The sequence below is a fragment of the Tympanuchus pallidicinctus genome, unplaced genomic scaffold, assembly GCF_026119805.1.
Source record: "Tympanuchus pallidicinctus isolate F22 unplaced genomic scaffold, pur_lepc_1.0 scaffold20, whole genome shotgun sequence".
NCBI lineage: Eukaryota > Metazoa > Chordata > Aves > Galliformes > Phasianidae > Tympanuchus > Tympanuchus pallidicinctus.
In genome coordinates this window covers 3,896,871-3,922,611 of record NW_026294722.1, presented here as the reverse complement: position 1 = coordinate 3,922,611, position 25,741 = coordinate 3,896,871, and the positions used below count along the sequence as shown (strand labels likewise).

General features: G+C 60.6%; 3 protein-coding genes across 6 annotated transcripts; all 3 read left to right on the top strand.

The window, feature by feature from the left end:
• Positions 1–1,525: 1,525 nt before the first annotated feature.
• HM13 (histocompatibility minor 13) lies at positions 1,526–13,560 on the top strand. Of its 4 annotated transcripts, XM_052683803.1 has the most exons (14): positions 1,526–1,729; positions 2,839–2,937; positions 4,093–4,175; positions 5,077–5,165; positions 5,890–5,975; positions 6,091–6,216; positions 7,957–8,014; positions 8,491–8,574; positions 8,893–8,929; positions 9,965–10,067; positions 10,531–10,616; positions 12,315–12,404; positions 12,572–12,761; positions 13,179–13,288. In XM_052683803.1, the coding sequence occupies exons 1-13, from the start codon at positions 1,559–1,561 to the stop codon at positions 12,720–12,722; spliced, it is 1,263 nt and encodes a 420-aa protein (XP_052539763.1). In that variant the 5' UTR covers positions 1,526–1,558; the 3' UTR covers positions 12,723–12,761; positions 13,179–13,288. The 4 variants fall into 4 exon arrangements, with proteins under 4 accessions (XP_052539763.1, XP_052539764.1, XP_052539765.1 ...); XM_052683804.1 differs by lacking the exon at positions 12,572–12,761 and having other exon boundaries at positions 1,527–1,729; positions 13,179–13,560; XM_052683805.1 differs by lacking the exon at positions 12,315–12,404 and having other exon boundaries at positions 1,527–1,729.
• Positions 13,561–17,906: 4,346 nt separating this feature from the next.
• On the top strand, positions 17,907–18,810 carry ID1 (inhibitor of DNA binding 1). The gene is made up of 2 exons (XM_052683833.1): positions 17,907–18,395; positions 18,538–18,810. The coding sequence occupies exons 1-2, from the start codon at positions 17,922–17,924 to the stop codon at positions 18,577–18,579; spliced, it is 516 nt and encodes a 171-aa protein (XP_052539793.1). The 5' UTR covers positions 17,907–17,921; the 3' UTR covers positions 18,580–18,810.
• A 1,685-nt stretch (positions 18,811–20,495) lies between these two features.
• LOC128080975 (bactericidal permeability-increasing protein-like) lies at positions 20,496–25,722 on the top strand. Its single transcript, XM_052683836.1, has 16 exons — positions 20,496–20,825; positions 21,811–21,990; positions 22,125–22,239; positions 22,398–22,526; positions 22,605–22,760; positions 22,842–22,905; positions 23,004–23,064; positions 23,152–23,243; positions 23,322–23,498; positions 23,589–23,648; positions 23,945–24,112; positions 24,253–24,320; positions 24,557–24,599; positions 24,721–24,784; positions 24,862–24,938; positions 25,013–25,722. The coding sequence occupies exons 1-16, from the start codon at positions 20,696–20,698 to the stop codon at positions 25,052–25,054; spliced, it is 1,626 nt and encodes a 541-aa protein (XP_052539796.1). The 5' UTR covers positions 20,496–20,695; the 3' UTR covers positions 25,055–25,722.
• The last annotated feature ends 19 nt before the right edge of the window (positions 25,723–25,741 follow it).

Here is a 25,741-nt window from a genome sequence, read left to right as displayed (position 1 = left end):
GGCTCTGGGCCAGTTCCCAGAGCCAGTGGAGATGCTGTGATCCTCACTGCCACCTGTGAACCCCAAACCAGACCCTGGGGAGGGGACGTGGTGGGACCACAGTGGCATCACAGAGGCTGGGATACACCACAGGTTCAGGAGGCTGATTTCACCCCATAACAATGTGCAGTGCAGGTTTACGCTGGGTGAATCCTTCTTTTCCACAACAGGACAGAAGAGATTTCCCTGCTGGCAGCAGAGGATCTCGTCCTGCTGAAAGGCAGGGGCAGCTCCTGCTGACCTCTGCTGAATTTCGACTCTTCTTTCTGGGCTTTGCTACTAGACGGAAAGAATGCAGAAAAATCCATTTTTACCAGGCCTGTGCCTCAGATCAAGCAGCTGCCAAACCAGGGCTGTGGTGATGGGTATAGGCAGCGCCAGGGACTGTGGGACATCCGAGCCATGGAGAGGAGGACAGGGTGGCACTGAGGAGGAGGACGAGGCTTGGTGACATGGCCAGGATGCCAGCAGCTCAGAGGAAGGGAATATTCACAAGGAAAACACGCATTTTGGCCAGTTTTCCATCAGAGCTCTGGCCTTCGTCCAGCAGCACAGGAAGTTTGCTTTCACTGACAAGGCATTTCTGCAAGAGAGGTTTTTGCTGAGCGCAGTTACAGGTGGGCTGAGGGTGTGCAGGGGACAGTGCAGCAGGGCAGAGCACACAACCAGCCCTGCGCTGGAGGAGAAGCTCAGGACTCCCAGACCTGGTTCACACGTGGTACGGGCTCGGCTCTGTCCTGCATCCCATCCTCTGTCTCCCTTCAAAAAATGCTGTCCATACTTAGGCAGCCGCCGCCGTGTTCCCCTCTCAGGCAGAATGTCAGCACAGATCCTCGCAGTGGGGTAAACATGTCCGAGCTGACGCAGCGCAGTGTCCCAGCACTGCAATCCGTCAGCAGGACCAACCTCGTGCCACGGCATCGGCAGCCATCGGGCATCCCGAGTTGGAAGGGATCCGATCGAAATCTTCCATCCCACCAACCTCAGGGCGATCCGCTCCTCCTGCCGGGAGGGCACTGGGATCCCCTGGACCCCGCAGCACAAAACCATTCCCCCTTCCTCTCCATCCCTTCGGCCCGCAGCGCTCTCTTTCACAGCGTCCCACCCAGGAGGCAAACCCTCCGCCTGCACACCCCACGCTGCACCGCAGCCCCCGCCGTGCCGCCCCGCGCCCTCCCAAGGGACAGCACTGGGGGACACAGCGTGACGTCCTTCCACGGCACTGAGGAAAGGGGGGGGTTTTGGCTTTCAGCGGTGGGATCCGGGCTCGGAGTCAGGCCGGACGGTGGAAGGCGGGGCTTGGGGGGGGTTGAGGAGGCAGTAGAATAGCCGGGCCCGGCCCCGTGGGCAGCAAAGCGAGCGCAGCGCCGCGCTCAGGCCTTGGCCCGGGCCGTGGGGGGTGCGGCGCTCGGTCTCCTAGCAACGCGCCCCCTGTTGCCGGGCGCTGACGCGGCGCCGTGTGACGCACTTCCGGTCGGTAGGGGGGACGTGTCCCTGGCGCGCGGCGGGAGCAGGCGCCATGGCGGAGGCGCAGAACGGCAGCGCCGGGCCTCAGGCCGTGCCCGCCGCCGGCGCCCGGCCTCCCGCCACTCCCGAGGGCATCGCCCTGGCTTACGGCAGCCTCGTCCTCATGGCGCTGCTGCCCATCTTCTTCGGGGCTCTGCGCTCCGTCAGCTGCGCCAAGAGCAAGGTACCCCGGGCCTCCCGCCCCCGGCAGCGCGGCTCCCGCACGGCCGAGCGCCCCGTTCCGGCTTTACGGGACCTCGGAGCTCCCTGGGCGCTCGGCTGTCCCTGCCCCGCCTCGCTTCGAAACCCCCGCTGCTCCCCGCCGCGCTGCCCGGCTCTGGGCGGGCCCGGGTTCGTGTCCCAGCCCTGCTGCTCGGAGCCCGGCGGCTGGGGGATGCGCGTGGGCCTCTCCGAGCTGTTGTTTTGAACCCCCGTTTCTGCCGCCGTGCCTCCGTTTAATGGTGTCAGCTGTTCTTATGGTCCGGGCGCCGGAGCTGCGTGCAGCAGGTCTGCGGCAGGGAACGGCTGTGGTGTTGTGGGGATTTCCCTTCCTGCACACCGCGGGAAGCCGTGTCCCCTTGGGCAGCGGCTGTGCCTTGGCCACACTGCTGTTCTCTCGCAGTCGTTTTGCGCAGTGGCTCCTGCCAATGTGTGCTTTAGGAAGCGACGGACTGGGGTGTTTGCTGCCCGAGATTCCAGCCCTGAGCACCGAGGGCGCAGCCCCTGTGCCTCCTGTGGTGGGAAAAGAGCTGGGGAGGCAATTGTCGTTCCCGGTGCTAGGGGTCTGCTTTGGGAAGTGGCTCAGAGGGGGTTTGGCTGTGTTGGTGCACAGCTGTTTGGGGAACGAAGCGGTTTGAGGAATCTGGGTCTTCTGAACACAAGGAGTGGCTCAGAAGTGAGGTGAGCAATGAGAAGGTGATTGGAGAGAAACGGCATTCAGAGGGTGGGCAACATATGGTGTGCACAGATGGGGAGGCTGTGGGAACGGCCAGGCGCGAGCAGCGAGGTGCACAGCGTTGCTCTAAGCAAAAAAGGAGAAACGTCAGTATGGGAGGCAGGGTTTCTGCCTTCTCAGGAGGAAAAGTGCAGTGAATTGTGGCAGCCCTTGGAAAGACAAATGCAGACAGGTCTGCTTTCTTCCGTCTTGGGCTTTGCCTGCGATCCAGTCGCAACCCTGCAGACGACTGGGAGCCAATGGCAGTGCTGCCATGGAGCCCTGAGTGTCTGCTCAAGTACAAAGCCAGAGCACGGGCCACAAGGTAATCCATTTGTGTCCTCTCCTTCCTTCCCCAGAACTCCTCAGAGATGCCAGAGACCATTACCAGCCGAGATGCTGCTCGTTTTCCCATTGTTGCCAGTTGCACCCTTCTGGGCCTCTACCTCTTCTTTAAAGTAAGTGAGCAAGCAGTGTTGACGTGCCATGAACACACTGCCTGCCTCCTCCGTGCTGTGCCTGTTCTCAAGAGTTCTCCCCAGGCTGCGTAGCCTTCGGGTAATTCAGAGCTGCTGAGAGTTGAGCTCACCCCTGGGCTCTTTCTGCCTCCTTGGGTGATCTGGAGGTGCACAAGCCAAAACTGGAGGGGGTCCAAGCACTTCTGAATTGCAAATGCTGCTGTCTGTTGTGTTCCTTGCTGTGCTTCTGAAGATGTCTCAGCTGTGACCCTGGCTAATTGCTGGTGAAGATGAGCTCATGAGTGAGCCCATGGTGTCCAGATGAAGCCTCTTTAGATGTGCGGATCCAAGAAACTGAGTTAATGAGTTCTTGAGTCACAGAGAAGCAGTCCCAGCAGCAGATGCTTTAGGCCATATGGAAAAGGTGCCTTGACTTCAAGCACCTCTGGTTCCCTGCTCAGACCAGCTCCTCCTTTAGGCCAGTGGCAGTAAGGCAGAGCATCCGCCAACCTTCTGCAGATGGTGGGGTAATAAAGCAGCCCCCAGATCCACAGTTCTGGCCTTTGCAAGGATCCTCTGTGGGCACCAGGAAAGGACACACTGAATGTGTAGCATGACACCGTGGAAACCACTGCATGTGGTTTTTCCATTTCGTATTTGCATCCTGCTCTAAGCTCTGGTGCTCCAGCATTCTTCCTCCTGTGTGAGCACGTAGGCTTTAGCACGTTCTGAATTAGGGATGTGATCCTGAGGAAAGGCATTGTGTGTGTTGGAGGGCAGGAGATCTAATAATACCCTGCTAAAGTGGGGCAGGGAAGGCAGTGCTGCCCTGGGAGTGGCACGCTGCCTCGCTCTGCTCCAGCTGCCCTGTGGGGATGCAGTGGGGAGGCTCTGCCCTCCTTTCTGCAGCACAGGGGTTATTTTTTTTCTGACTGAGAGGCTCATAGATGTGTCACAACTCACAGGCCTGTTGCATTTGTTTTGCTCTTTCCAATTTATTTTATATTAGCAATGCAAGAATTTGGGTTATTTGGACTCTTCTTCCTGTTTCCCTGGGGCATGAACGGAGCAGCTGCCAGTTACCACATTAAGCACTTTCTTATGCTTCACGCTGGGAGAATGCAGTTGTAACCTCTCTGTGGTTTTGTCTTGCAGATATTCTCTCAAGAGTACATCAATCTTCTGCTTTCTATGTATTTCTTTGTGCTGGGGATCCTCGCCCTATCCCACACCATCAGGTAGGGTGCAGTCACGAGGCTGCAGGGTGTTGGGCTGATTTGGATGTTCTGGAGCCTTGGTGCTTTGAGGCAGGGCCAAGTCCTGCTTGCTGCCTGTTTTCTCTTGGTGGATCTGGACAGCTTTTTGGGGAGGCATGTCCTGAGTGTGCTGTGAGCCCTTCCTAGGGGAGCCAGGTCATCCCAAAGGCTCAGGAGTCCTTCCTGCCTTGAGCTCCTGGTAAGTGTGTGTCCCACCAACATCACACCCCAAGGAGCTGCTCTGGCCTGGCACTGTCCTCACTGCTCTGTGGAGGGCAGAGCTCTTCAAATACCCCTGTTCTCTTTTCTGGAACAGTTGAAACTGGCAGCTGGATCTTGTGGCACCATCCTTTGTTTGGTGCAAAGTGCTGAAACCTCGTGCTGTTTGAGTAACAGATGCACTAAAATCTGTTTCCTGTTTCCTGAGCTGTGGGACATTGGGGGCTAGATGCTTTCCCTAGAGCAGTTCTGCTGTTCTGCTCAGGCTTCATCGTTGCTCTCAGCTCGGTAGCAGAGCTGTCTTCTAGTGGCATAGTCAGTTCTGGGTGAGCAGACCCATACAGTGCGTGGGGACTGTTTGTCTCCAGTGTGTGCACACCAGGGATGGGTTCTTGCTTCCTGCACGTGATGCTTTGTGTCTCTTTCCTTAGAGAGTTTCTAGGGACAGCCACGTGCAGGCAAATCAGACCTCTGGGGAGGATGAGCTCCCCTGCTTGGTGACAAGCTGGGGATTACACTAGATCCCTGACGTGGCAAAAATTGAGACTTCCTTGTCCTGCTGGGAGGCTGACACTTCGTGCTGCAGTGCTGTCTTGCAGAGGTGCAGGCAGGGCCCCGTGTGGGGTTTCTCTAGAACTCTCCTTTTCTCCAACTTTCGTTTCAGCCCCATGATGAACAGATTCTTCCCTGCAAATTTCCCCAACAAACAGTACCAGCTCCTCTTCACCCAGGGCTCCGGGGAGAGCAAGGAAGGTACGCTGGCTTGCCAGTCTGTTTCTGTTTCTTGCTCGCTTGTTTCAACATGCAGCCCTTCAAAACAGCCTCAGAGACTTGCTTCTTGCTCCTTGCTGTGCCTTGTGTGTCCTACTGTAAGCCCTGCCAGCTCTGCACAGACATGTGCTTCATCTTACACTGGCTGGCACTCTCCCTGTTGATTACCTGTGCCTGGCAGGGAAGTCCCAGAAACAGTGTTACAGAGGGGGAGCTGATGTTAAACGCATGCATTTTAAGCTCACTGGATGATGTAGTACTGACTGCAGTGCTGCCTCCACTGATCTGACTCAAGTCTCTGCACTGGTAGGCTGTGATTTGGTAAGTGTCTGCCCTGTAGCTTTACTGGTAAAGGAATACTTCAACTGATACCAGCAGGAGTTAACTGGGTGCAGGAAGAGTGAGCTGATCTGCCATAGGAGAGTGTCTGAATCCAATTTCCTTGCTGACAGAAGTATCACAGATGCTGTCCATGTGGCAGAGTCTGACAAGAAGGTCTGGTCTTGCCAGTGCAGGCTGCATGCTCACGTGCAGGTTGGATGTGGTGACTGTGGATGTGGCCGTGTGCAGGAAGAGAGTCCCCTCTTCTGGGGCTGCAGCACTGCGGTCTGTGTTGGTGCCTGCTGTGAACTTGGCCTTCTCTGCTCTGCGCAGGAAGGAGAGCTGGCAGGGCTGCCTCAAGCATGACTTCTGTGTTTTATTGCAGAAATAGTGAATTACGAGTTTGACACCAAGGATCTCGTGTGCCTGGCCCTGAGCAGTGTTGTTGGGGTCTGGTACCTGCTGAGGAAGGTGAGCGGGCCTCAACTGTCCTTGGGGGGTGCTGGGCTAAGGCTGGGGTTTGGGATGCAAGACCAGGGCTCTGCATGTGCCGTGGAACCCAGGTCTCCTTTTCTGTTGTTTTCAGCACTGGATTGCCAACAATCTCTTCGGGCTGGCATTTTCCCTCAATGGAGTGGAGCTGCTGCACTTGAACAACGTCAGCACTGGCTGCATCTTGCTTGGGGGCCTCTTCATCTACGACGTCTTCTGGGTAAACAGGAGCTTTCCCTGGGGCAGATGCGAGTTGCAGCCATTGGCAGAAGGCATGTGCGTGGCCTTGTGCCTCTTCAGAGGCAGCATGCTGGCTGGACATGAACTTTTACTCAGGATTTCCATCTCCTCAGCCCAAAAGGGTGTGGTGGGGATGACGACAGAATCAAATGATGACAGAATGGGGATCACCAATTGTATCTTAAAAAATATTTGACTTGGAGATCCCAGTGTAGGCAGGGATCTCATCTGGGAGCCTGGCTGTTGTAGGCTGCCCATGTGTTCAGCACGTCCCATCCTGGTGATCTCCATTTATAACTAAGGGCTGCCCTGTGCCTGGCTGGCAGATGAGGCTGCTCTGGGATAACGTGGATCCTGCTTGTATTAGTTCCTCAGCTCTGTCATCTGGCAGCTTCCTTAGCATCCTTCTGTTTTCTTGCACAGAGAACTAAATACTGGAATGCTTCCAGGCATTTTTCCCTCAGCCAGTACAGCACTCCAGTGTCTTTATTCTGAGGTTCTCCTTATCTTTCTGCAGTGATTCTGAATCCCCTTTTTCATGAGTCCTGTGTAATGTCTGTATTCCTCAGTTTTTCCTGTCTGCATCCACTTTCTGAATTACTCTGTTTCCAGAAGCCTTAAAACTTGCATACCTTGAGGTCTGTCCAGCAGTGCTACAGCTGCCTGAGTAATCCCTCACTGTTTAAGCCTGGCTACTGTGTCTTATTTTGTACTTGGCCAGTGCTGCCTGTGTCAGAGGTGTCAGCTGTGCAGCTTCTTGGTCTGCATGCTGCTTCCTCCAGTGCACTGGACTGGGAGCAGTTAGCCTTACCAGTGCCTTGTGCTCTGCTTGGGGCGTGAGCATCCTCAGGATGTTCTGGAAAACACCATGCTCCATGTTCTTCGCTTCCTGCTGCTGCCCATCAAGGTTGGCATTCCTGATCAGTCTCTCTAAAGTGGAGAACCCTTTGCTGTGCCCTTCTGCAGGGAACAGGCATTTGGATCTTGGCACGGATTTAATTGCAGTGAGATCCAAGGAGGGTTTCAAGAAGGAAAAGGGATTGCTCAGTCAACCAACGATACGGTGTCCCTGCATAATCCTGAGGAGAACTTGCATATAATACTTTTTGCTGGTCTCAGTGTAGAGTCCTGTCAGTCACTTCTTGGCAAAGTGCAGAGCATACTGCACCTCGGGGGAGTGTTTGCTCTAGGACTTCTCATTAATCACTAGCTCTAGCATTAGCCAGTGTGTGCTTTATTTGCTTACTGCTGGTGTAGCCAAGACTGGAGGCTGGGAGCTGGAAAGGAACAGAAATAAGGGTGGTTGACCTGTGTGCTTACAGTCCATTCTCCAAAAGATGCCAACGTTTGAAGCTGACAGTGCAATAGCGATAAATGACCTCAGGGCAAAATGTTGCTCGTCTGGTGAGTGCTCTGGTCCCTGTTGAAGCAGGCAGCCTGCTGGTGGTCGGGACCCTCAGCTGAGGGCTCCTACTCACAGTGACACCCTGCACCCTTTCACCTGTTGTGTCACATTGGCTCAGTGGGGCTGAATGCAGCCTGGTCGGTGCTGCAGGCCCAATGGCTTCCCTCCGTGTGCCCTCTCCCCAGGAGCTGAGATAGCCTGTCTGTATCCTCTCGGTACTGCTGGTGGGAAAGGTGCCTGTAGCTTCATGCCACTGATGGTATGCCTGTCCCCCATGCAGCCATGGTCACCCCAGACTCCTCTGCTTTCCCTTAGGTTTTTGGTACCAACGTGATGGTGACAGTTGCCAAATCGTTTGAGGCCCCAATAAAACGTGAGTAGCTGTTCCCTGTGTGCAGGAGCAGCAGCTTCATGCTCTACCCACGGCTCTGCCTCAGCCACTGGGTTTGGAAGAAAAGATGAAGGCAGGAAGGGGCTTCTAGAACCACTTGCATCAGCCAGGTGTTGGGGAGGGACTGCAGAGCCTTTAGCTGGCTGTGTTCACCAGCAGTGCCAGGGGTGGCAGTTAGCCCAAACCCAACAACAGCAACGCAGGAGGGGTGAATTGAGGGGTTGCAGGGTGGGCAGTGGCTTCAGTCCTGGGAGTTGTGGATGAAACCTGCAAGTGGGGCAGGTCCTGAATCCTTCAATTTCCTATCCATTGCCCTGGGTTGGAGCAGGAGGGGAGCCGCAGAGGCCTGGGGTAGGGCTGGAGGTCCTGCCTTTGTCCCTTTGTCACTTTTTGCCAGGCTCAGCAGTGCTGAGTCTGCTCAGCCCGTTCTCTCCTTCACTGCCTTTCTCTGCTCGTAGTGGTTTTCCCTCAGGACCTGCTGGAGAAGGGCCTGGAGGCTGACAACTTTGCCATGCTGGGGCTGGGAGACATTGTCATTCCAGGTAAGGACACGAGGGAGGACAGGACCGGGATTGCCTCTGAATTGGCCGTGGGGAGCTGAGCAGGCGGCTTCCTCACCTCACCTTGCTTTGCCTTCTGTTCTGCCAGAGCCCCACAGCCTCCCACTTGGGCTGGGTGCTGCACGAGTGCCAGAGCCCCGTGGGTGTCTCACCACAGCCAGGCACTGTGCAGCCCTGTCCCCGTGCCGTCCCTGTGCCTCGTGCCACGAGAGGGCACTGTGAGCCCAGGGATGGCCGCACGGGGGCAGTGGGGTTGCTCAGCCTTTTGTCGGGCTCCATCCTTTCCCCTTCTCCCTGCAGGGATCTTCATCGCCTTGCTGCTGCGCTTTGACATCAGGTGAGTGGGTGGTCGGGAAGGGAGCTGACAGGTTGAATCTTGCAGTGTCGTGAGCTGTTTGTTGTAGAAGAAAAGGACGAGCTGGTAGCACAGTTATGCTCTCATTTGGGGCTTGGGGTGGGGATGTGGAAGAGCAGCAGGAAGAGCGAGGTGCAGGAGGAAGCTCTTGGAAACGCAGAGGTGAGCAGGGCTGGGGTGTGGGTAAGTCCTGAATGCTGGGGTGAGCGTTGCTGTGCATAGGGCAGGAAGGCAAGCCTTGGGAGGGGGCCAGGCCAGCAGCATTGTTGGGCCTCACTGGCTCACGCACCAAAGTGCAGGAGCTGTGCAGAGAGGGGGGGAGGAAGCAGAGACAGCGTGGGAAAGAGCTGAGATGCTGGCAGCTGGGACGTGCTGCTCACACGGGTGCCAGTCAAGGCCTGGCAGTGCTCACTGCCTCTGGGCAGATGCTGGGGAACGCAGCTCCTTCCTACGCAGGGAGCTGCACCTGCCACCAGGGTGTAGCTTTCAGCAGTTACCCCACACTGAATGTCTCCAGCTCAGGAGCAGCTGGGAACGGGCAGCTTCGTGCCACCGCCATGGTGTGGCCTCATTCCTGTTGTTGTTGCACAGACCCTCCCAGTCTGTGCCAGCCTTTCCAGGTGTTCCCACCCACATCCTGCTTGCACCTGCTGGGAATCCCAGCTCCTGCAGCCTGCCCATAATAAAACACCGTGTGCTGGAGCGGGCTGCCAGGGGAAAGCAGCTGTGGGACCTCTCCTGTGTCCCAGCCTTGACCCCTATGCTCTGCAGCTGTCCAGCAGCAGGGTTGTGCACCTCCTTCCCTTTCCCACCACTGTGCATTGGTGTTAACCCATCCAGGCCTGCACTGCATTCGTGGGACTGGGGGCCGTGCTGGTGGCAGTGCCTGTGGTGGCCCATGAGCAGGGACAGAGCATGGCAGGAGATGCCCTGCATAGCTGAGCTGGCTCATTTTCAGCCACTGGCACCCCAGAGCCCCAGCCCAAGACAAGTTTTGCTCTGTTCCCTTCCCTACAGCTTAAAGAAGAACACGCACACGTATTTCTACACCAGCTTTGTGGCCTACATTTTTGGGCTGGGCCTGACCATATTCATCATGCACATCTTCAAGCATGCCCAGGTAAGCTCTGCTTTGCTGCTTCACACAGATGCATGCAGTCTGACACGCCAGCCTGGCCACAAGTGTCCCACAGCACGTCAGGAAAAAGTAGATGCATTCCTTCTCTTGGCTCTGCTTTTCCTGTGCCTTTCCCCCTGCTCAGAGCCCTGAAACTGAGCCCTGCTGGAGCAGGCAGCGTCACTCATCCGGGTTAGTGCTCTGGGGGCTCTTTGCAGCTGAGCTGCCTTGAACTGCAGAGCAAGGGGGGGTTCTAGGAGCTGCATGCTGTGGGTGCTTTTGCCAGTCTGCGTGGAGGCCAAGTTAGAAGGAAAAATGAGCTGCTCTTGAAGCAGCTTTCTGGAGCTTTAACCAATCTGTGACAGATGCCACAGGTGCAGAGGGAGAAGGCCAGCATTCCCTGCCCTCCTACTGAGGATTGAGTGAATTTGTGGTTTGGTTTCACAATCGTTTTCCTTCCTGGCAGCCTGCTCTTCTGTACCTGGTCCCTGCGTGCATCGGATTCCCGCTTCTCGTGGCCTTGGCAAAAGGAGAAGTAACCGAAATGTTCAGGTGAGCCTCAGCTGGGGACAGAGCTGTTTTGCCTGTGGCGTTGGAGCGCGTGAAGCGTGCAGATGTTCCCAGGCCTGGGCACAGCTGGAGGGACGGGTTCATCTGGGCATGCTCTGCGTGTGTGTGAGTGCATGCGTGTAGGCGGAGGGAGTGGGTCTGTGTTTCTACACGCTGGCCCTGGCTCCAGCCACCTCCTCGTAGCCGTGTGGGAGCCTTGGTGCCGTACCAACAGGCAGGCAGCATCTGGTGTTGCTTTACGCTCTGGTGACAAGCTCTTCCCATGCGCTGGCAGGCAGGGGAGGGTGGGACCGCACACCTGGTGCAGAGATACTTGGTCATTGTGTCCCAGGGCCTGTGGGTGGGGGAGAATGGAATTGGATCCAGCTGCGAGTGCAGCCAGGGCTGGTTCAAGCACATCCCGGCCTCTGTGCTTGGATAAAGGAGGCGCTTTGCAACCCTGGGCCTGCAGAAATGGGGAAATAGATCTAGAAAAAGGGGTCTTTGCTTTGCTGCACTCCTTCTCTTGAATGCTTTTATCCAGCCACTTCCCACTGACTGCAGACAGGTGGGCTTTGGTCTCCTGCATGCTGTCCCCTTGCTCCAGGCAGAGCAGATCCCCCTCCCCCTCAGGCTGCCAGAGAGCTGTTTATCCACTGTGCTGGCTGTTGTGTGCCTGAGGCTGTGGTGGCCCCAGCACAGCTGCTTGCCTGAAAACACCTGAAGCAAAGAAGGGAAGGGAGCATCCCACCAGGGCTGCTGGAGTTCCTGTGCTTGGGGGGGGACCAGTACAAGCCCCCCACCCTGCTCAGAGGCAAAACAGTGCCTGAGTGGGGCCTAGGCTGTAGCAGCTGCACAGTGGGGAACAGGGCTGCCCCCGGCCTCCTTCCCCTCCCCTGGGAGATGCAGGTATGCGTGTTCCCACCGGGCTGTCAGCTGGGCTGGCTCCACAGCCCTGCAGCACCTGCCCCTGCTTTGATGTTTACTTCTGACGCTGCTGCAGGCACTGAGTGTCCTGGGATCGTCCTTCCTGTGCACCTGGGATCCTGCAGCCGCTCTCCCTGTGTGTGGTGACTCAGCTGCTCGCAGCAGCACCTCCTCTCTGTGCCAGGAAACACATGGGAGAGACAAGCTGCAGGGCTGGCCCCTGGGTCAGCGCGGTGCTCGGGGAGCCTGGCGGTTGCCTATGGAGGAATAAGGACACATAGAGCACTAAGCATGGGCTGCACCAGCAGCAAAGCTGCCTGCTCCCCCCCTGAAGTCACTCTATTTGCTGTCAGAGAAAGCAGGATGTGGCAAGGCTCCTAACCTGCAGGTCAGAGGCCCGTGCTGCAGGAATCCCCCCCCCCACTCAGGTGTGGCTCCCTTGCACCTTTGTGCTGCACCAACTCCTCTGAGTCAATCCCTGGGGTCTCAGCCATGCGTAAAGTGCCTGGGAGAGGGCAGCCAGGCTCTGTGCAGGCTGTGCTGCAGGGTGGGCAGTGGTAGCTCTGTGCTGCAGCCCTGGGGAAGGGGTCCTCGTGGAGCAGAGCTGGCTCAGCCTTCTGAGCCTCCCACTCCCATCTGCTCTGCATCTTAAGATGTCAGGTGTGGGAAGACTTCTCTGTCCTCCAGCCCCACGCAAGGCAGTGGGTCTGCTGCCCACACAGCCCCTGTGCTGCTCTCGTTGCCAGTACAGCATCCAGGCTCATACCCCCACAGGTTCCAGCTGTCCGGTTTCATGCATGCCTTCAGGAGCTGCTTCTTCCCTGAGTCTCAGCCCTCACAGCATGGCCCTGGGCCAGCCTGGAGGTACCAGCAGACGGAGGGGATCCTGTTCTGCCTGCACAGGGTGCTAGGTTTGCAGCTATCTCACTCAGAAACTCTTCTGCTTTTTCTTTCTGTTTCTCCCCCTCCCTCCCCCCCTCCTTTCTGTCCTGTCCTTCCCCCTTTCCCTTCCTGCTTCCTGTCTCCTGCAGCTATGAGTCCTCTGCTGAAATCTTGCCGCACACACCAAGACTTACCCACTTCCCCACCGTGTCCGGCTCGCCAGCCAGCCTTGCTGATTCCATGCAGCAGAAACAGCCCTGTCCCCGCCGACGCCGGCAGCAAAGCCCCAGTGCCATGTAGCAATTGCACGCGGTGCCCTTTCTTTGTCGCTCTGGCCAGGTAGGGGCTTGTTCCAGCTCTGCCCTTTCCCCATGCAGCAGCTGTCACCTTACTGCTGTGGGCTGGATGCCCCTCCTCTGCGAGGCAGAAATCATGAAAAGGGAAAGAGGCTGAAATCTCTGCCCTGGTGTGCTCCCAGGTTTCCTCCTTTAGGGCCCAGTTGTGGAGCTGGCCTGGCCCCTCTGTGCCCCCCCCTTCTTTCCCCCCTGTGGCTGAGGGTGGTTGCAGTGGGGCAGCGCTCATCTCCCTATGGCCAGTGGCAGGAGCCCACCCCGACCTCAGTCACAGTACTGACTGTACAAACCCAAACACACAGTGCCTGGGTGCACCAGGCTCTGGGCTGGGTTCTGACACGTGCCAATCCCCAGAGAAGGGCTGACCCTGATAACCATTCTGCTCTCGTTTCTCTGTCCCCAGCTACGAGGAGAGCTCTACCCCCAAGGAGGTGCTGAGGGCCTCCAAAGAGGAGACAATAGAAGGTGACAAGAAAGAGAAGTGACCTTGCCCATGGACCAACCCTGGCGCCGCTGGGCTGAGGCCCTTCCAGACCCTTCGCAAGTGACAGACGAAACAGTTGTGCCAGAGCATCGTGTTGTGTGTGTTGGAGCAGCCGCCCAGGTGGGGATTGATGTACACCACATATCCACCCCTCCTGCTGCCCCCCGGGGCCGTGCAGCCACACTCTCCTTTGCTTTGTCTCCTACGTGAGTGCAAAGCAGGCAGGGGACAAACCACAGGCCGGTTTTTAAATTTTGTATTGTGCATTTGCTTTCTCTCATATTAAACCATCTCAAAGGAAGGAGAGGTAATGGGGCCGTGATTTTTGGCTGCTGGAACCTGGTGCACAAGCCACGGATGGGAGTCCTGACCCCTCCGGCAGCCTTTTTCTTCCCGTGGGATTTGGGCCCCTGGTCTGACTGTTTCTAAGAGACCTTCCCCTCCTGCAGTGCTCTGCCCTTCCCTGGCCTCTTGCCACAGACCCAGGTTTAGGGCCGTAGCTGCTGTGCCCAGTAGGGAAGTTTGAGTCCCTGGTGTAGGAGGGGGCTGTGTGCAGCTCACAGCACGCGGTGTCATCCATGGCTGCCTCAGGGCCTGCGTGTGGAGGATCCTGCATCTCTCTAGCTGTCCCCTCTGCCAGAATAAATAGAAAGTGCTCGCTGGCTTGGCAGCCCCTCCACAAAAGCCATATTGAGCTATTATTCCCCACGTCGGCTGTGAGCACTAAAAGTGGCGCCTTGCATTCTGCCATCTAATGACCCTTCGCAGCCTCCTACAGATGTTTTCTATGACTTACAGCTCCTTTTCCAACAGCCCTGTCCGCAAAAACAAGAGGGGCCACTTTAATTCCAATTAAATACCTCCAGCTAAGCAAACAGTGTGCAGCAGGGCCTGGGTACGGTGCGGCCGACAGGCCCGGCCCATGGAGTCGCTGAGTCTAGACTCCAGATGTGATTTCAGCAGCCTCCAGCGTCCCATGGAAAATGACACGGGCTGTGCCGTGGGGTGCTGCGCCCTGCCCGGGGCTGTGGGTCCGGCACCACAACCTATGGGGCTCTGCCTCCTCCCAGGCTTGAGCATCCTCGTGCCCCAATGCTTTTGCGCTCATCCCCGTGCAGCTTTTGGGCTTCTGAAGGATTCAGGACTGCGCTGGGGCCCACGCTGTACCCCAGGCCTCGCCCTTGCATTGCCTGCTGCCTCCTCGCTCCCTCCTCCTGCCCACAGAGCTGAGGGCAGCGGGAGCACAGCGGGTTGCTGGGAGCTCTCCAAGAGCTCAGGGCTGCGCCATGAGGAGCGGAAGGCACTGAGAGGGGAGAGCGGGGTCACCCCAGCCCTGCCTGGTCGATAAGCAGGGCAGGGCCCGGAGGGAAGGAAGCGTTCAGGCCCTGCAAGGAGCTGGGAGCAAAGCTGGCGCCTGGGCGGCCCCGGGCTCAGCCGCCCGTGCTGCACCTGGGTCCTGCAGAGGCTGCACGGCTCCGCTCTGTCTGGGCCACCTTCCCCTCCCCGCAGGGTCCCTCCGGTTTAGGGGGAGGACACGGAAATGCAAACGCCCCGGCTCCGGTGTGAAACCTCAATGCGTGGAGCTGGGGGACAGGACAGAGCCAGCCTGCTGCAGCTGTGGAGCTTGGGGTTGGAAAGCTATGCAGATGCCCGTGGGCATGCGCCCCTTTTGCCAGGGGTTGCAGCTGAGCCCTGTGCCCCGGCGGGATGGGCTGTGGGTGCAAAGGGGGTTCAGATGCCAAGCATGGAGTTAAGAAGTGTTGTTGCTTGGGGTTGCCGCTCACAACCATGTGTTTTACCCAGCAGGGATGTGGGGATGTGTGCTGGATGCAGCACTCCACTGCATCTGCTTTGTCCAAGCATCCCCCAGCCCAGCTGCAGCACCAGGGGACGGAGATGCCTAGTGCAGATTGTGGGGGTGCTGCTGATGAGAGCCGGGGTCCCACGGAGTGCCGGCGCCTGACCGTCGGCTGTGAGCTGGGAGAGGAAGCAGGAGAGAGCAGCCCCATCCCCGGCCTGCTGGCGAGGAGGGGCAGGAAGCTGGAATAAATCCCAGGAAGGGCCGCCTGGCTCCAGCTGGTCTGGGCTGCAGCGGATGGAGCCGGGAACGGGAAGGGAGAAGGTGGGAGGGGAACGCAGGGGGGCTTTTCTCAGGCCTCAGCCCTTCTCCAGCTGTGTAACGGGTGCCGGTGGCCACACGGCAAGGTTGGAGCTCCACAGTGCCCTGCTCTGCCAGGAGCCCTATTCAGGGTAGGGTGAGGTGCCGAGGAGCCATATGGTAGGGATGGCTAAGCTGGAGGCAATGCACAGCCCCAATCTGGGTTTTGGGGTGTGTATTCACAGCCTGGGGCCTCCATTCGCTTGGAGGACAGCCAGCCTGAATCCTGGTGTCTGCAGATCTGTGCATCCATGCAGGTCCGTGCTGCTCAGCCGTGTGTCTGCATCCCGATCTGTGCTACTGGGACACGTTGTCCTTCCTGAGTCTATCACGCTGCTGCTGCTGCTTGGCCTAGGGGCTGCAAAATCCATCCTAAGCCCCAGCCCCCAAAATGCAGCCAAGCTGCGGAGCCCTGCACGAGGCTGGGTGCTGCCATGGGGCTGTGGCAGCGTCCCCATCATCTCCACAGCACAGGCGGTGCAGCTGTGCCCTGTGTGGTCCCTCCGGTGCCGCGGTGGGGGGAACGGCCGGAGGCTTTGATGTGCTCTGCTGCTGGGCAACCCCTACTCGGCGCAAAGCAGCCACAATCCCGGCCAGGCTGCGCCCCGCCAGCGCCATATGGCCGAGGCCGCTGTTACCGAACCGTGTGCCCCTTTCCCAGAATTGAGATGGAAATGAAGCCATCCGTCTTGCCCGCAGACACCGGCACACCCGCTCCCAACTGCGGCCGAGGCAGCGGTGCAGGGCTGGCATCCCCGGCACCCCAACGTGCCAAGGGGGGTCCCTCAGAGCCACCTAATGGAATAGGGCGACCACGGGACACCCATCGCTGTCCCCTCACCACCCGGGGTGGCCGATGCTCAGGGCTGGCTCATCCCAGCCGTGGCGTATTGTTGGCGGTGCAGCTGGCGGGCGCCCGGCTCTGCTGAAAGGCATTCCTGTGCACAATGTCCTCGGCCTCCCCGCCGCGGCCAGGCCAGCACCGCCAGATGGGGGCTAATTAGTGGCTTTGAGAGCCGTGGTGGGAACCGGGCAGCACCAGGCCCTCCGCGGGGCTCTGAATGGAGGGGGCGACCCCAGAGCTGTGCCCACCCTGGGAACCGCACTGGGACAGAGGGATGGTGACAGAGGGCTGGAGGTGCTGACAAAGGCGGCGGGGTGGGGGTGGAGGGGGCAGAGGGATGGAGGGACTGGGGGATGCGGCTCTCACAGCCAGGCTGGCAGGGCAGAGCCGAAGGTGATGGGGTTAAAGGCCCTCTGTGTGCAGCGCTCTCCAGGACTGCTCCCTGTTTGCAGAGGAGGAGGATGAGGGGAGGCCTTTAACTCACTGCGATCCAGGGAAGGCTGCTGCGGCTCTGCGCGGAGCCATGGGATGGACGCAGGGGGGAGGAGGGGGGGGTCTGACCTACAACAAACCCCTGCCACGAGGGCAGGACGGCGCGGCCCCTTGCAGCCACAGCAACGCCTGCGCACCGACCCCCCGCACAGCGTACCTGCTGTATGCACGTGCGTCTGTCCACGCGTGTTTCTGCATCCACGTACGTGCATGTGTGTGTGCATCTACGAGGTTTTGTGCGTGTGAACCTCTCGTGCATGTGCGCACACACCTACGTACCCACCTGTCCGCGCTGCCCGCACGGTGCCCGGAAGGCCCGCAGCTGTGCCGGGGGAAGGGGGGGGGTCCCCACGCAGCCGCCCCGCTCGGTGCTGCCCGGCCCCCGCAAAGCCGTGACCGCACCTCCCTGCAGGTGTGAGCTAAGGTAGCGATCATTAACGCTAATTAACGCTTAGATCGGAAGCCCTTTAGGGCAGGGACTGGGTTTCTGTTTCGTCTTCAGACCGCACGAAGGTTTCCACCGCCCAACCGGCCCCAGGTGCCGCTCACCGGCGCCTCGAGCTGGGTGTCTCCGTGTCCCCATGGGGGTGGCCGTGTTCCCGCGTTCCCGTGTCTCCGTGGGGGTGGCCGTGTCCCGTTCCCGGGTCGGGCTGCAGGTGCCCCCCCCCCCTCGCCCCACTCCGCCCCCGTCGCCATGGGCACCGCCCGCGCGGCGCCGCGCTGACAGCGCGCGGAGTTTTATGAATGGGTGACGTCACGGCCCTGGCGTCTAACGGTCTGGGGAGGCGGGAGGAGGGGGGGGGGCTACACGGGGCCCTGGGGGCTGCAGTGAGCGCGTGGGGTCGGCAGGGCTGGGAGAGGGAGAAGAAGGAGAAGAGGGAGAGAGGCTGCGGGAAGCGCGGGGCTGCGTGTCCTGGGGTGCAGAGGGTGCGCTGGGCTGAGTGGAACCGGGAATGCGAGGATCCCGGGAGGGTGCAGGGAGACACAGCGCCCGGAGGCCACGGGGTCACTGCCGATGGGACTACGGCGGGGCGGGACGGGCGGTGCCTGCTTGTATCCCGCACCTTGAGAGGACCCGCACCCCCTAGAACCCCCTTCGCATTTCTGAGCACCCCCTAACTCCATTCTCCAGGCTGCGGACCCTTTAAGGCGCTGCCGGTCGGGGCGAATGAATGGGGCTGGCGCGGCTGTCTCCGCCCCCTCTGCGCTGCTATTGGTCGTCGCTCGCCACGAGGCTCCGCCCCCCCGTCGGCGGCGCTCTATAATTGGCGCTGCGCAGCGCAGAGCTCCCACGGCCGCCCGCAGGGTCCCATCGCCGCCGCTCGACATGAAGGTCGCTGCCGCCGTTCCTTCGCCTCTGCCCGCCGGTCCCGGTGGGGCGCTGAAAGCCGTGCGGCCCGGGGAAGCCGCCCGCTGTGGGCCGGGCCCGGGAGCTGTAGCTGCTGAGCAGGCGGCCGCCGCGCTGCTGTATGACATGAAGGGCTGCTACTCGCGTCTCCGGGCGCTGGTGCCCACCTTGCCGCGGCACCGGAGGGTCTCTAAAGTGGAGCTCCTGCAGCATGTGATCGACTACATCTGGGACCTGCAGCTGGCGCTGCAGCCCGGCCCTCCCCGGCCCCCCGCTGCTGCTGAGCCTCCTGAGGTGAGTGCAGCCCTTCCGAATCCTTCCCGACCCCAGGGTCACGTTCCCATTCTCTCTGCGCTTCTCCCGGTTCTCCTCCGGTTGTGCCCCGTCCTGTTGTGCCAGCCCCGTTCACGCTGACCGCCCGCTTCCCCTTCTGCAGGCTCCGTGCATGGCCGCTGCCGACCGCATATTGTGCCGCTGAGAGAGACCTCCACGGACCCGAACGGGGCCCCCCGCGCACGGACCGGACCGGCAGCTGTGGGCTGTGCCGAAGTGCACGGAATGGACGCCCCTACGGAGCCGACGGCCGCGGCTCGTAACCTTCTCAGATTGCTGAGAGCATTCCCTGTATTGTATATTACAATGATGCTGGAGAATATTGTTCTACAATAGCTGGAGTTTTGTTATTAAACAAGCCCTGATTACCAGGCAAGCTTCTTCCTCGTGGTGGCACTGCATGGGGCTGCTGTGGTGGTGGTGGGGGGGGGGGTAGGGAGGGGGGTCTGGACACGGAGCATCAAACCACTAGGAGCCATTCTGCACTGGTGTGGGCTGTTTGCACGCGGTGTGGTAGCACTGGGGCTGGGCTATGGTGGTGGTGCTGGGGCGTCCCGGGGTGAGCTGGGGAAGGGGAACCTTGGGATGGAGCAGGGAGCACCTGGATTCCCAGATCCTGAGCTGGCCGTGGGTTTTCCTGTGCACCCTGCGGTGCCGGAGGCTCTGGGCTGGCTCCTTGCTTCCCCCTGGGGCGGCCACAGCTTCCTGGTGGGGGGTTTGGGGTGCAGGCTGCTGGCTGGGGCTTTCTGCGATGCGCCGCTGGGACTGCAGATGTCACATCCCTGTCCCAGCACCGTGCTTGCGGAGCCGGTGGCTTTGCCCTGAGACCATCATGTCCTGCTGTTTAATCTGCCCTGGGTTCTGGCGTGGTTTGAGGCTAAGATTTGGGCTGGAGAGAAAGAGGCTCCCACTTCTGTTGTCGCCGTGGGAAACAGCAGCAAGGCCTGGAGCTGCCCCCTGCAGGTGGGTGCCGGGCTCAGGGCTCCGAGCCCACCTGGGTCCCTTCACCTCGGGGCAGGGCTGAGCTGCAGCTGGGCCGTTGTCGGGCAACTCCCGGGCCTGCCCTCGCCCCGCTTCCCCACAGGGATGCCCGTGGTTCTCCCATGACTCACATGCTGTCACCTGTGAGTCACTCCAGCAGCTGGGCAGGGGACACTGCGTGGGACAATTCCCCACGTGCTGCCTGGAGCTGCGGCAGCAGCTGTTGTGCCTGGGATGCTGTGGCGCTGCCCGTGCAGCTGCTGCTCACCCTGGGATCGTGGTCAGGGCATGAGCAACGTTCCTGGTGAAGGAAATTGCATTGGACACGGTTGTGCAACTACGGTGGCACTGGAGAGGTTTGGGTGCTCACGCTGGGTGTGGTGTATCCTGGAACAGCCTGCAGGGCTGGGGGACAACCCGGGCTCTGGGAGCTCCAGCTGCATCCCCCAGGCTGACTCCAGGTGTTCATACCCACGGTACTCTGCTGTGCCCCTGATGAGGGGATGGCTGTGTGTCCCACTCTGGTTGGGATGGGAATAGTGGGAATATGGGACCCACATCGCTCCTGCAGTCCCATCCCTGTGTGTGGCCAGTAGTGCCGCTGCACAGTGCTGCCTTCACAGCTGTGTGTGCACTTTTCCAGCACAACCAGTCCCTCCCAGCAGAGCGAGGGATGCAGGGAACTGGGATGTGGCCCAACCGAGCCCACCTGATGCCAGCAGCGGGGCATGTGGGAAGCGGGTCCCTGGGATTGCACTCACTCGTTGTCCCGCCTCTCTCCCAGCACCTCCCCGATCCCTTTCCAGCACTCTGCTCCCGCAGCTCTGGTTCCCTCTCCCGGTATCTGCTCGCACTGCACGGCCGAACCCGGGCGGGGGCTGCCCTGGAGGGGGGTTCAGCACTGCCTGATGGGGTTCTGGCCCTGGTCTCTCCGTGTATCACCATGGGGAGCGGAGCTCTGCGTGTCGCCGCTCCCACTGTCCCAGTCCTCTGCTCCCACCCTGCTCGGTGCCATCGCCACGTGGCATCCTCCTGGTTTGAGGCACAGGGACGTGTTGTGGCAGGGACACAGGGCGGGCACCGCTGAGAAGAGACAGAGGGCAGGGATGAGGCCAGCAGGGCTGGGCTGAGTGCTGCCACGTGCCGCTGTGCCGGATGCATCCACGCCGGCATCTGTGGGAAAGCCCCAGGGAGGGCCTGGCCCCTGCGGGCACCCAACAGGTCCTGGGTGCTGCGGTGGGTGCCTGACTCATCCCGGAAGGGATTAGGGACACGGGGACATGGGTGATGTTCCGGTCCAACCAGCCCGTCCACCCCGGGATGGACATTGGCGTCACAGGTCCCTGCTGCCCGCTGCCACTCACAAGGAAAGTGGACCCACCATGGGACCTGCTGCCCCTGTTGGCCACGGTGAGGATGGGCATGGGGCACCTGGGGTCGGAGGGGCAGGATGGCACCGAGCTGGGGTGCTGGGATGGTGCTGGTGGCTGGGTTGGCCTAGGGGACGCAGCTATGGGTGCCCAGAGGAAGAGGGCAAGAGGTTTAAGGTGCACTGTATGGGGCTGTGGTTTGCTCAGCAGCGGTTGGCCAGGGGTCTGTGTCCCATACAATGCCAGGGTGGGACCCCAGACCCAAGAAGTGTGCACTGCAGCCGGGCTGTGGGTGTGTGCCCACGTTCCTGGCCGCTCGTTGTCTCTGGGCCAGCAGCATCCCCCCCATGCAGCCCCTTGCCCCATCCCCGCGGGGGATTTCCTTGGATGGGAGTGGGCTGTTCCCTGCCTGCAGTGGGTTCAGAGCTCAGCTCCTCACCGCCCGCCGGGGCTTTCAGCAGGACCACAGAGTTCTGCTCTCGCTCTGACTGGCCCTGCCTTCCCGTCACCCTGTGCTTGGGGCTGTCAGCCGTGTCCTGGGCTCCCTGACCCTGTATGACCCAGAACCCTCCTGAGGTGGGAATGGTTACACAAAGGCTGAACCCATCCCCAGGCCCACGTTGTCCCATCTTCCTGTTCCTCAGTTGTCCTTAGGCAGGGCGCGGAGGCCCTGCTGGGTCCCCACACGTCCCTGTGTGCTGTCCCCTCTCGCTGGGACACGAGGGCAGGGCTGTGGTGGTGTCCCCGTCCCCGTGCAGCCTATAGCCAGAAGTGACGACGCGTGGGACCCTCTCCTTCCTGCGCTCCCAGGAGAGGCGCAAACGGGGAACAGCAGGGGAACTGGCTTCCCCTCTGACTCACGCGTTGGGCAAGGCTGGGCTTTTGGTGGCTGGAGCACCGCGGTGGCCCCGATGTGCGCACGGGAGCTGATGTCAGTCGATGTGCCCCGATATAAGGCCTGAGCTGGTGGGGATGCTGGGGGTTCCGCGTCGGCTGGGTGCTCTCAGCCATGTGCTCTGCTCCAGCTCCAAGGCCCTGCAGATGTTCTGGTGCCAGTGGGAGTCTCCCAACCCGTGTCCACCTGCTGAGCGGTGCAACCCTGGGGATGTGGCTGTGCCTCCTGCTCCTGATGGCTGCCTGCGTGCCCACTTCCACCTCCAGCCCTGGTATCAAGGGCCGGGTGACCCGGAGCGCTCTGGAATATGGTAGGTGTCTGCACTTGCTTGGGCTGTGCTGGTGGTGGTGGGGCCTTTAGGAACCACGCGCAGATGCTGAGGATGGGTGTTGGAGGGACTCTGGGTGCCCCTGTGCCAGCCCTGAGCTCCCTGCTTTGCCCCAGGCCGGAGCTTTGGGCTGGATCTGCTCCGCTCGCTGCTGCAGAAGGAGCACGATGTGAACCTACAGGGCTCCTACCAGGCCCCATTCCTGGGGAGACTCAACTACACCGTGCCTCAGTAAGAGCTGCCCATGTGTGCTCGTCTCATCCCCATCCCTGTCTGCATCTCCATGTCCCTCCCCATCCCCATCTCAATGCCCATCTCCACGTCCAACCCTGTCCCTTTTCCCCATCCCCGGTGCATTGCTTTGAGACCCAGCCACCCCTTGTGTGCAGGATCCACATCCACGAGCTGCAGATGAACGACTCCACCGTGGACTTTGCTGAGGATGTGGGTGTGCAGCTGACAGTGCAGCATGCCCGGATCCAGCTCAGTGCCACCTGGCGAGCACAGCTGGGTGCTTGGTGAGTCCTCGCTGGGCCGGGATGTGAGGACAGGGACAGGGCCACCTCTATCCTCGTGCTCAGCTGTGCCATCCCCAGGCAGGACAGCGGCTCGCTGCGGCTGCGTATCAGGGACCTGGCGGTGGCTGTGCTGCTGGGGCTGGGTGCTGATGAGCAGGGCCAGCCCTCCATGTGGGCTGCCGGCTGTGACGCCCGCGGCACCGACCTGCATCTGGAGTTCCACCAGGGACAGAGGTGACCGTCACTCCATTGCTCCTGCTGTGGCTCGGGGGTGTGTTGGGGAGGTGAGCTGAGCGCCTGCTCTGTGCCCCACAGCTGGCTGTACAACCTCCTGGTGCCGCTGCTCCAGAGAACCCTGAGGCAGCAGCTCAACAAGCAGGTGAGCTCGGCTGGTGACTCCAGTGCTGCCCCTGTGCCTTGGACTGGAGCTCAGGGACCCCTACCCTGAGCCTCCCTGACGCTCTGCTCTGCTTCCAGCTCTGTGTCGAGATCCAGAAGGGCATTGGCAGGCTGCAGGACAGCCTGAAGAACGTGCGAGGTGGGTGGGGAGAGGGGGCAGTGGGACTGGGGGCTGGTGGGACACGAGGGTCTGGCTCATTCCCTGTGTGTCCCCCCCACCCTGCAGTGTCTGCTCAGCTTGACCCCTTTGCTGCCATTGACCTCTCCTTGCTGGGACAGCCAGCGATCACAAAGCAGCACGGGGACGTTGACCTCAAGGTAGAGCCATCGCACATGGAACTGGGCTGGGCCTCACATTCATCAATCCAAATATCATCCCTGTGTCTGTCCTCGCAGGGAGAGTTCTTTGGGGTACGTGGGCGGTGGCAGAGCCCTTTCTCAGCACAGCCTGTGGAGCTGCCTGAGCTGCAGGAGCCCATGCTGCTGGTGGCTGTCACCGAGTTCGTCGCCAACACTGCAGCCTTTGTGTATTTCACAGCCGGAGCTCTGCGCAGGAACATCACTGCTGAGATGGTACGGGTGAGGGCAGAGCTGCTGCCCCCTGGGGTCCTGGCCGTGGTGCCCCTGTGCCCCCACATCACCCCAACCTCTGTTGCCTTTCAGCTCCCACGGCGCTTCCCCCTGAAGCTGAACACAGAGAGCATGGGGAGCTTCGCCCCGCAGGTGGGCGTGGGGGGGGGGCCATGAGGCCATGGGAAGGCATGTGGGAGGGATGGGACGTTTGGGATGGAGTGCAGGCAGGCTGAGGCATAGGGTGGGATGTGGGAGAGATGGGATTCAGGATGAGATGCAGCTGGGACAGGACATAGCTGTGTTGTGATGCAGGAAGATGAGACATAGGATGGGATGCAGCTGGGATGTGGGCAGGATGGGCTGTGTTGTCACTCCCTGGCTGTGGTGCTGCTGGGTGCTGGCAGTGCCATGGCAGCTCGGTGCCAGCCCTGCCCTCGCTCTGCCAGCTGCAGCAGCACTTCCCCAGCCGCCCTGTGGAGCTGCACCTCTGGGCCCGCCGGCAGCCCCTGCTCTCCTGCCATCCCAACGCCCTGCATGGGGCTCTCTTCGGCTCTGCTGAGGCCTTCGTGGTGCTGCCCAATGCCACCCGAGTCCCTGCTTTTCTGCTGAATATTGTGAGTGCCAGGCTGCCACAGCACTGGGGCTGGGGGCTGTGTGTGCTGGGGCCGTGCTGGGTGGCACGAGGTGATGCTGGGGCCGTGCGGGATCGATGCTGGCGCTGCTCCGGTCTCTCTGACCTCTCCTCTTGTTGCAGGATGTCAATGTGACAGGGAAGCCAACCATTGCTGGGAACAGGCTGGGGGGCACAGTGGGGCTGAAGAGGTGAGTCCCCAGCCCTGTGCTGTGTCCAGGCTCCTTGAGCTGACCCCACACTCCACCTCTGGCTATTCCCATCCCTGGGTCCGTGTCATCGGCTCCGACTCCATCCTTCTCCTGATTCTCACCTGTGCCCACTGCCCTGCTGCTCAAACTCTATCCCAGTCCTCAGCCCCTTCCTGCCCTATGGAGAGGACAGCCCCATCCCTGCGCTTGATGCTGACTCCTCTCTCTCCTCTCAGCCTCAGCGTGGTGCAGGTGATGTCGTACGTGGGCCCACTGCAGGTGAGTGGTGGTGATGGGGCCACAAGTGGATGAGGAGGGGGGGGGGGGGGTGAGGACAACACCCTGCATGGGGCCAGGGGCTGAGGGAGATGTTCTGGCTGCGCTCATGGATGTCCTACAGGTGGAGAAGCTGGAGAACATGCTGAAGTTTGGGCTGTGGCTGTTTGGGGTGCCCTGGGCCAACAGTAAGTGCTGTGTCCCCTTCCTCCTGAACCCCCAACATCCCTGTGCCACTCCACTCACAGCTCTGCTATCCCTGCAGAGCGGCTCCGTCCCGGCATCCCGCTGCCCACCCCGCATGGCATCACCCTGCTGCACCCACGCCTGTCATTGCACAAGGTGGGTGCCACCCCTGTCCCCTCACCCCTGTCCCTGTGCCACCATGCCCTTCTCTTACCCGTCTCTCCACGCAGGGCTTCGTGCTCATCGCCACAGACCTGCACTACAAGCCTTGAGACCTGCATCTGCGTGGGAAGATGCTGGCACTGTACGCTGTATTGCATCCCCATCCCTCTCCCCATCCCACTGGCATCTTATACCCTCACAGCCTCGGCTGAGCAGTGGGTCCTATACCCCATCGGCTGGGATTAAAGCTGGCAGTGTGGCTCAGCCTGGCTGTGTGTGCCTCGTCCCGCTGCCAGCCCCGCACGGAGCCGTCACCACCGCATTACCGCGTGGTGCTCCGTGGGGACGGCGGCACCCGCTCGTGGGGACGGGCCTTCGTGCCTCCCGGTGCCTTCGGTGCCCCCCCGGTCCCACTGAGTTGAGGAGGTGCTCGGGGGGTCCCGCAGCCCTCTCGTGTCGCGATGCCGTCGAGCAGCTCCCGGTTCGCCCGCGCGAGGGAGCCCGTGCCCGTGGCTCCGGGAGCAGGGAGCGCTCAGCCCCGGGCTTACAGCATCCACCCGCAGCGCCGCGCTCGGGGGCTCCGCAGAACCAACGGAGGGGATGAAGGACGAGGTGGGGTCTCCGTGGCCGGGCTCCGCAGCAATCTGCCTCTCCGAGCCCTGCGTTCCCCTTCTTACGGCTTCAAGAGCAACCCCCAGCCCAGCAGGGGTTACCAGGGTACCTCCAGCTATGCTCCGTTGTCCTGGCAGTGGGGGCACAGTACGAGGACGGACACAGGAGCCCGATCCCAGTGAGAA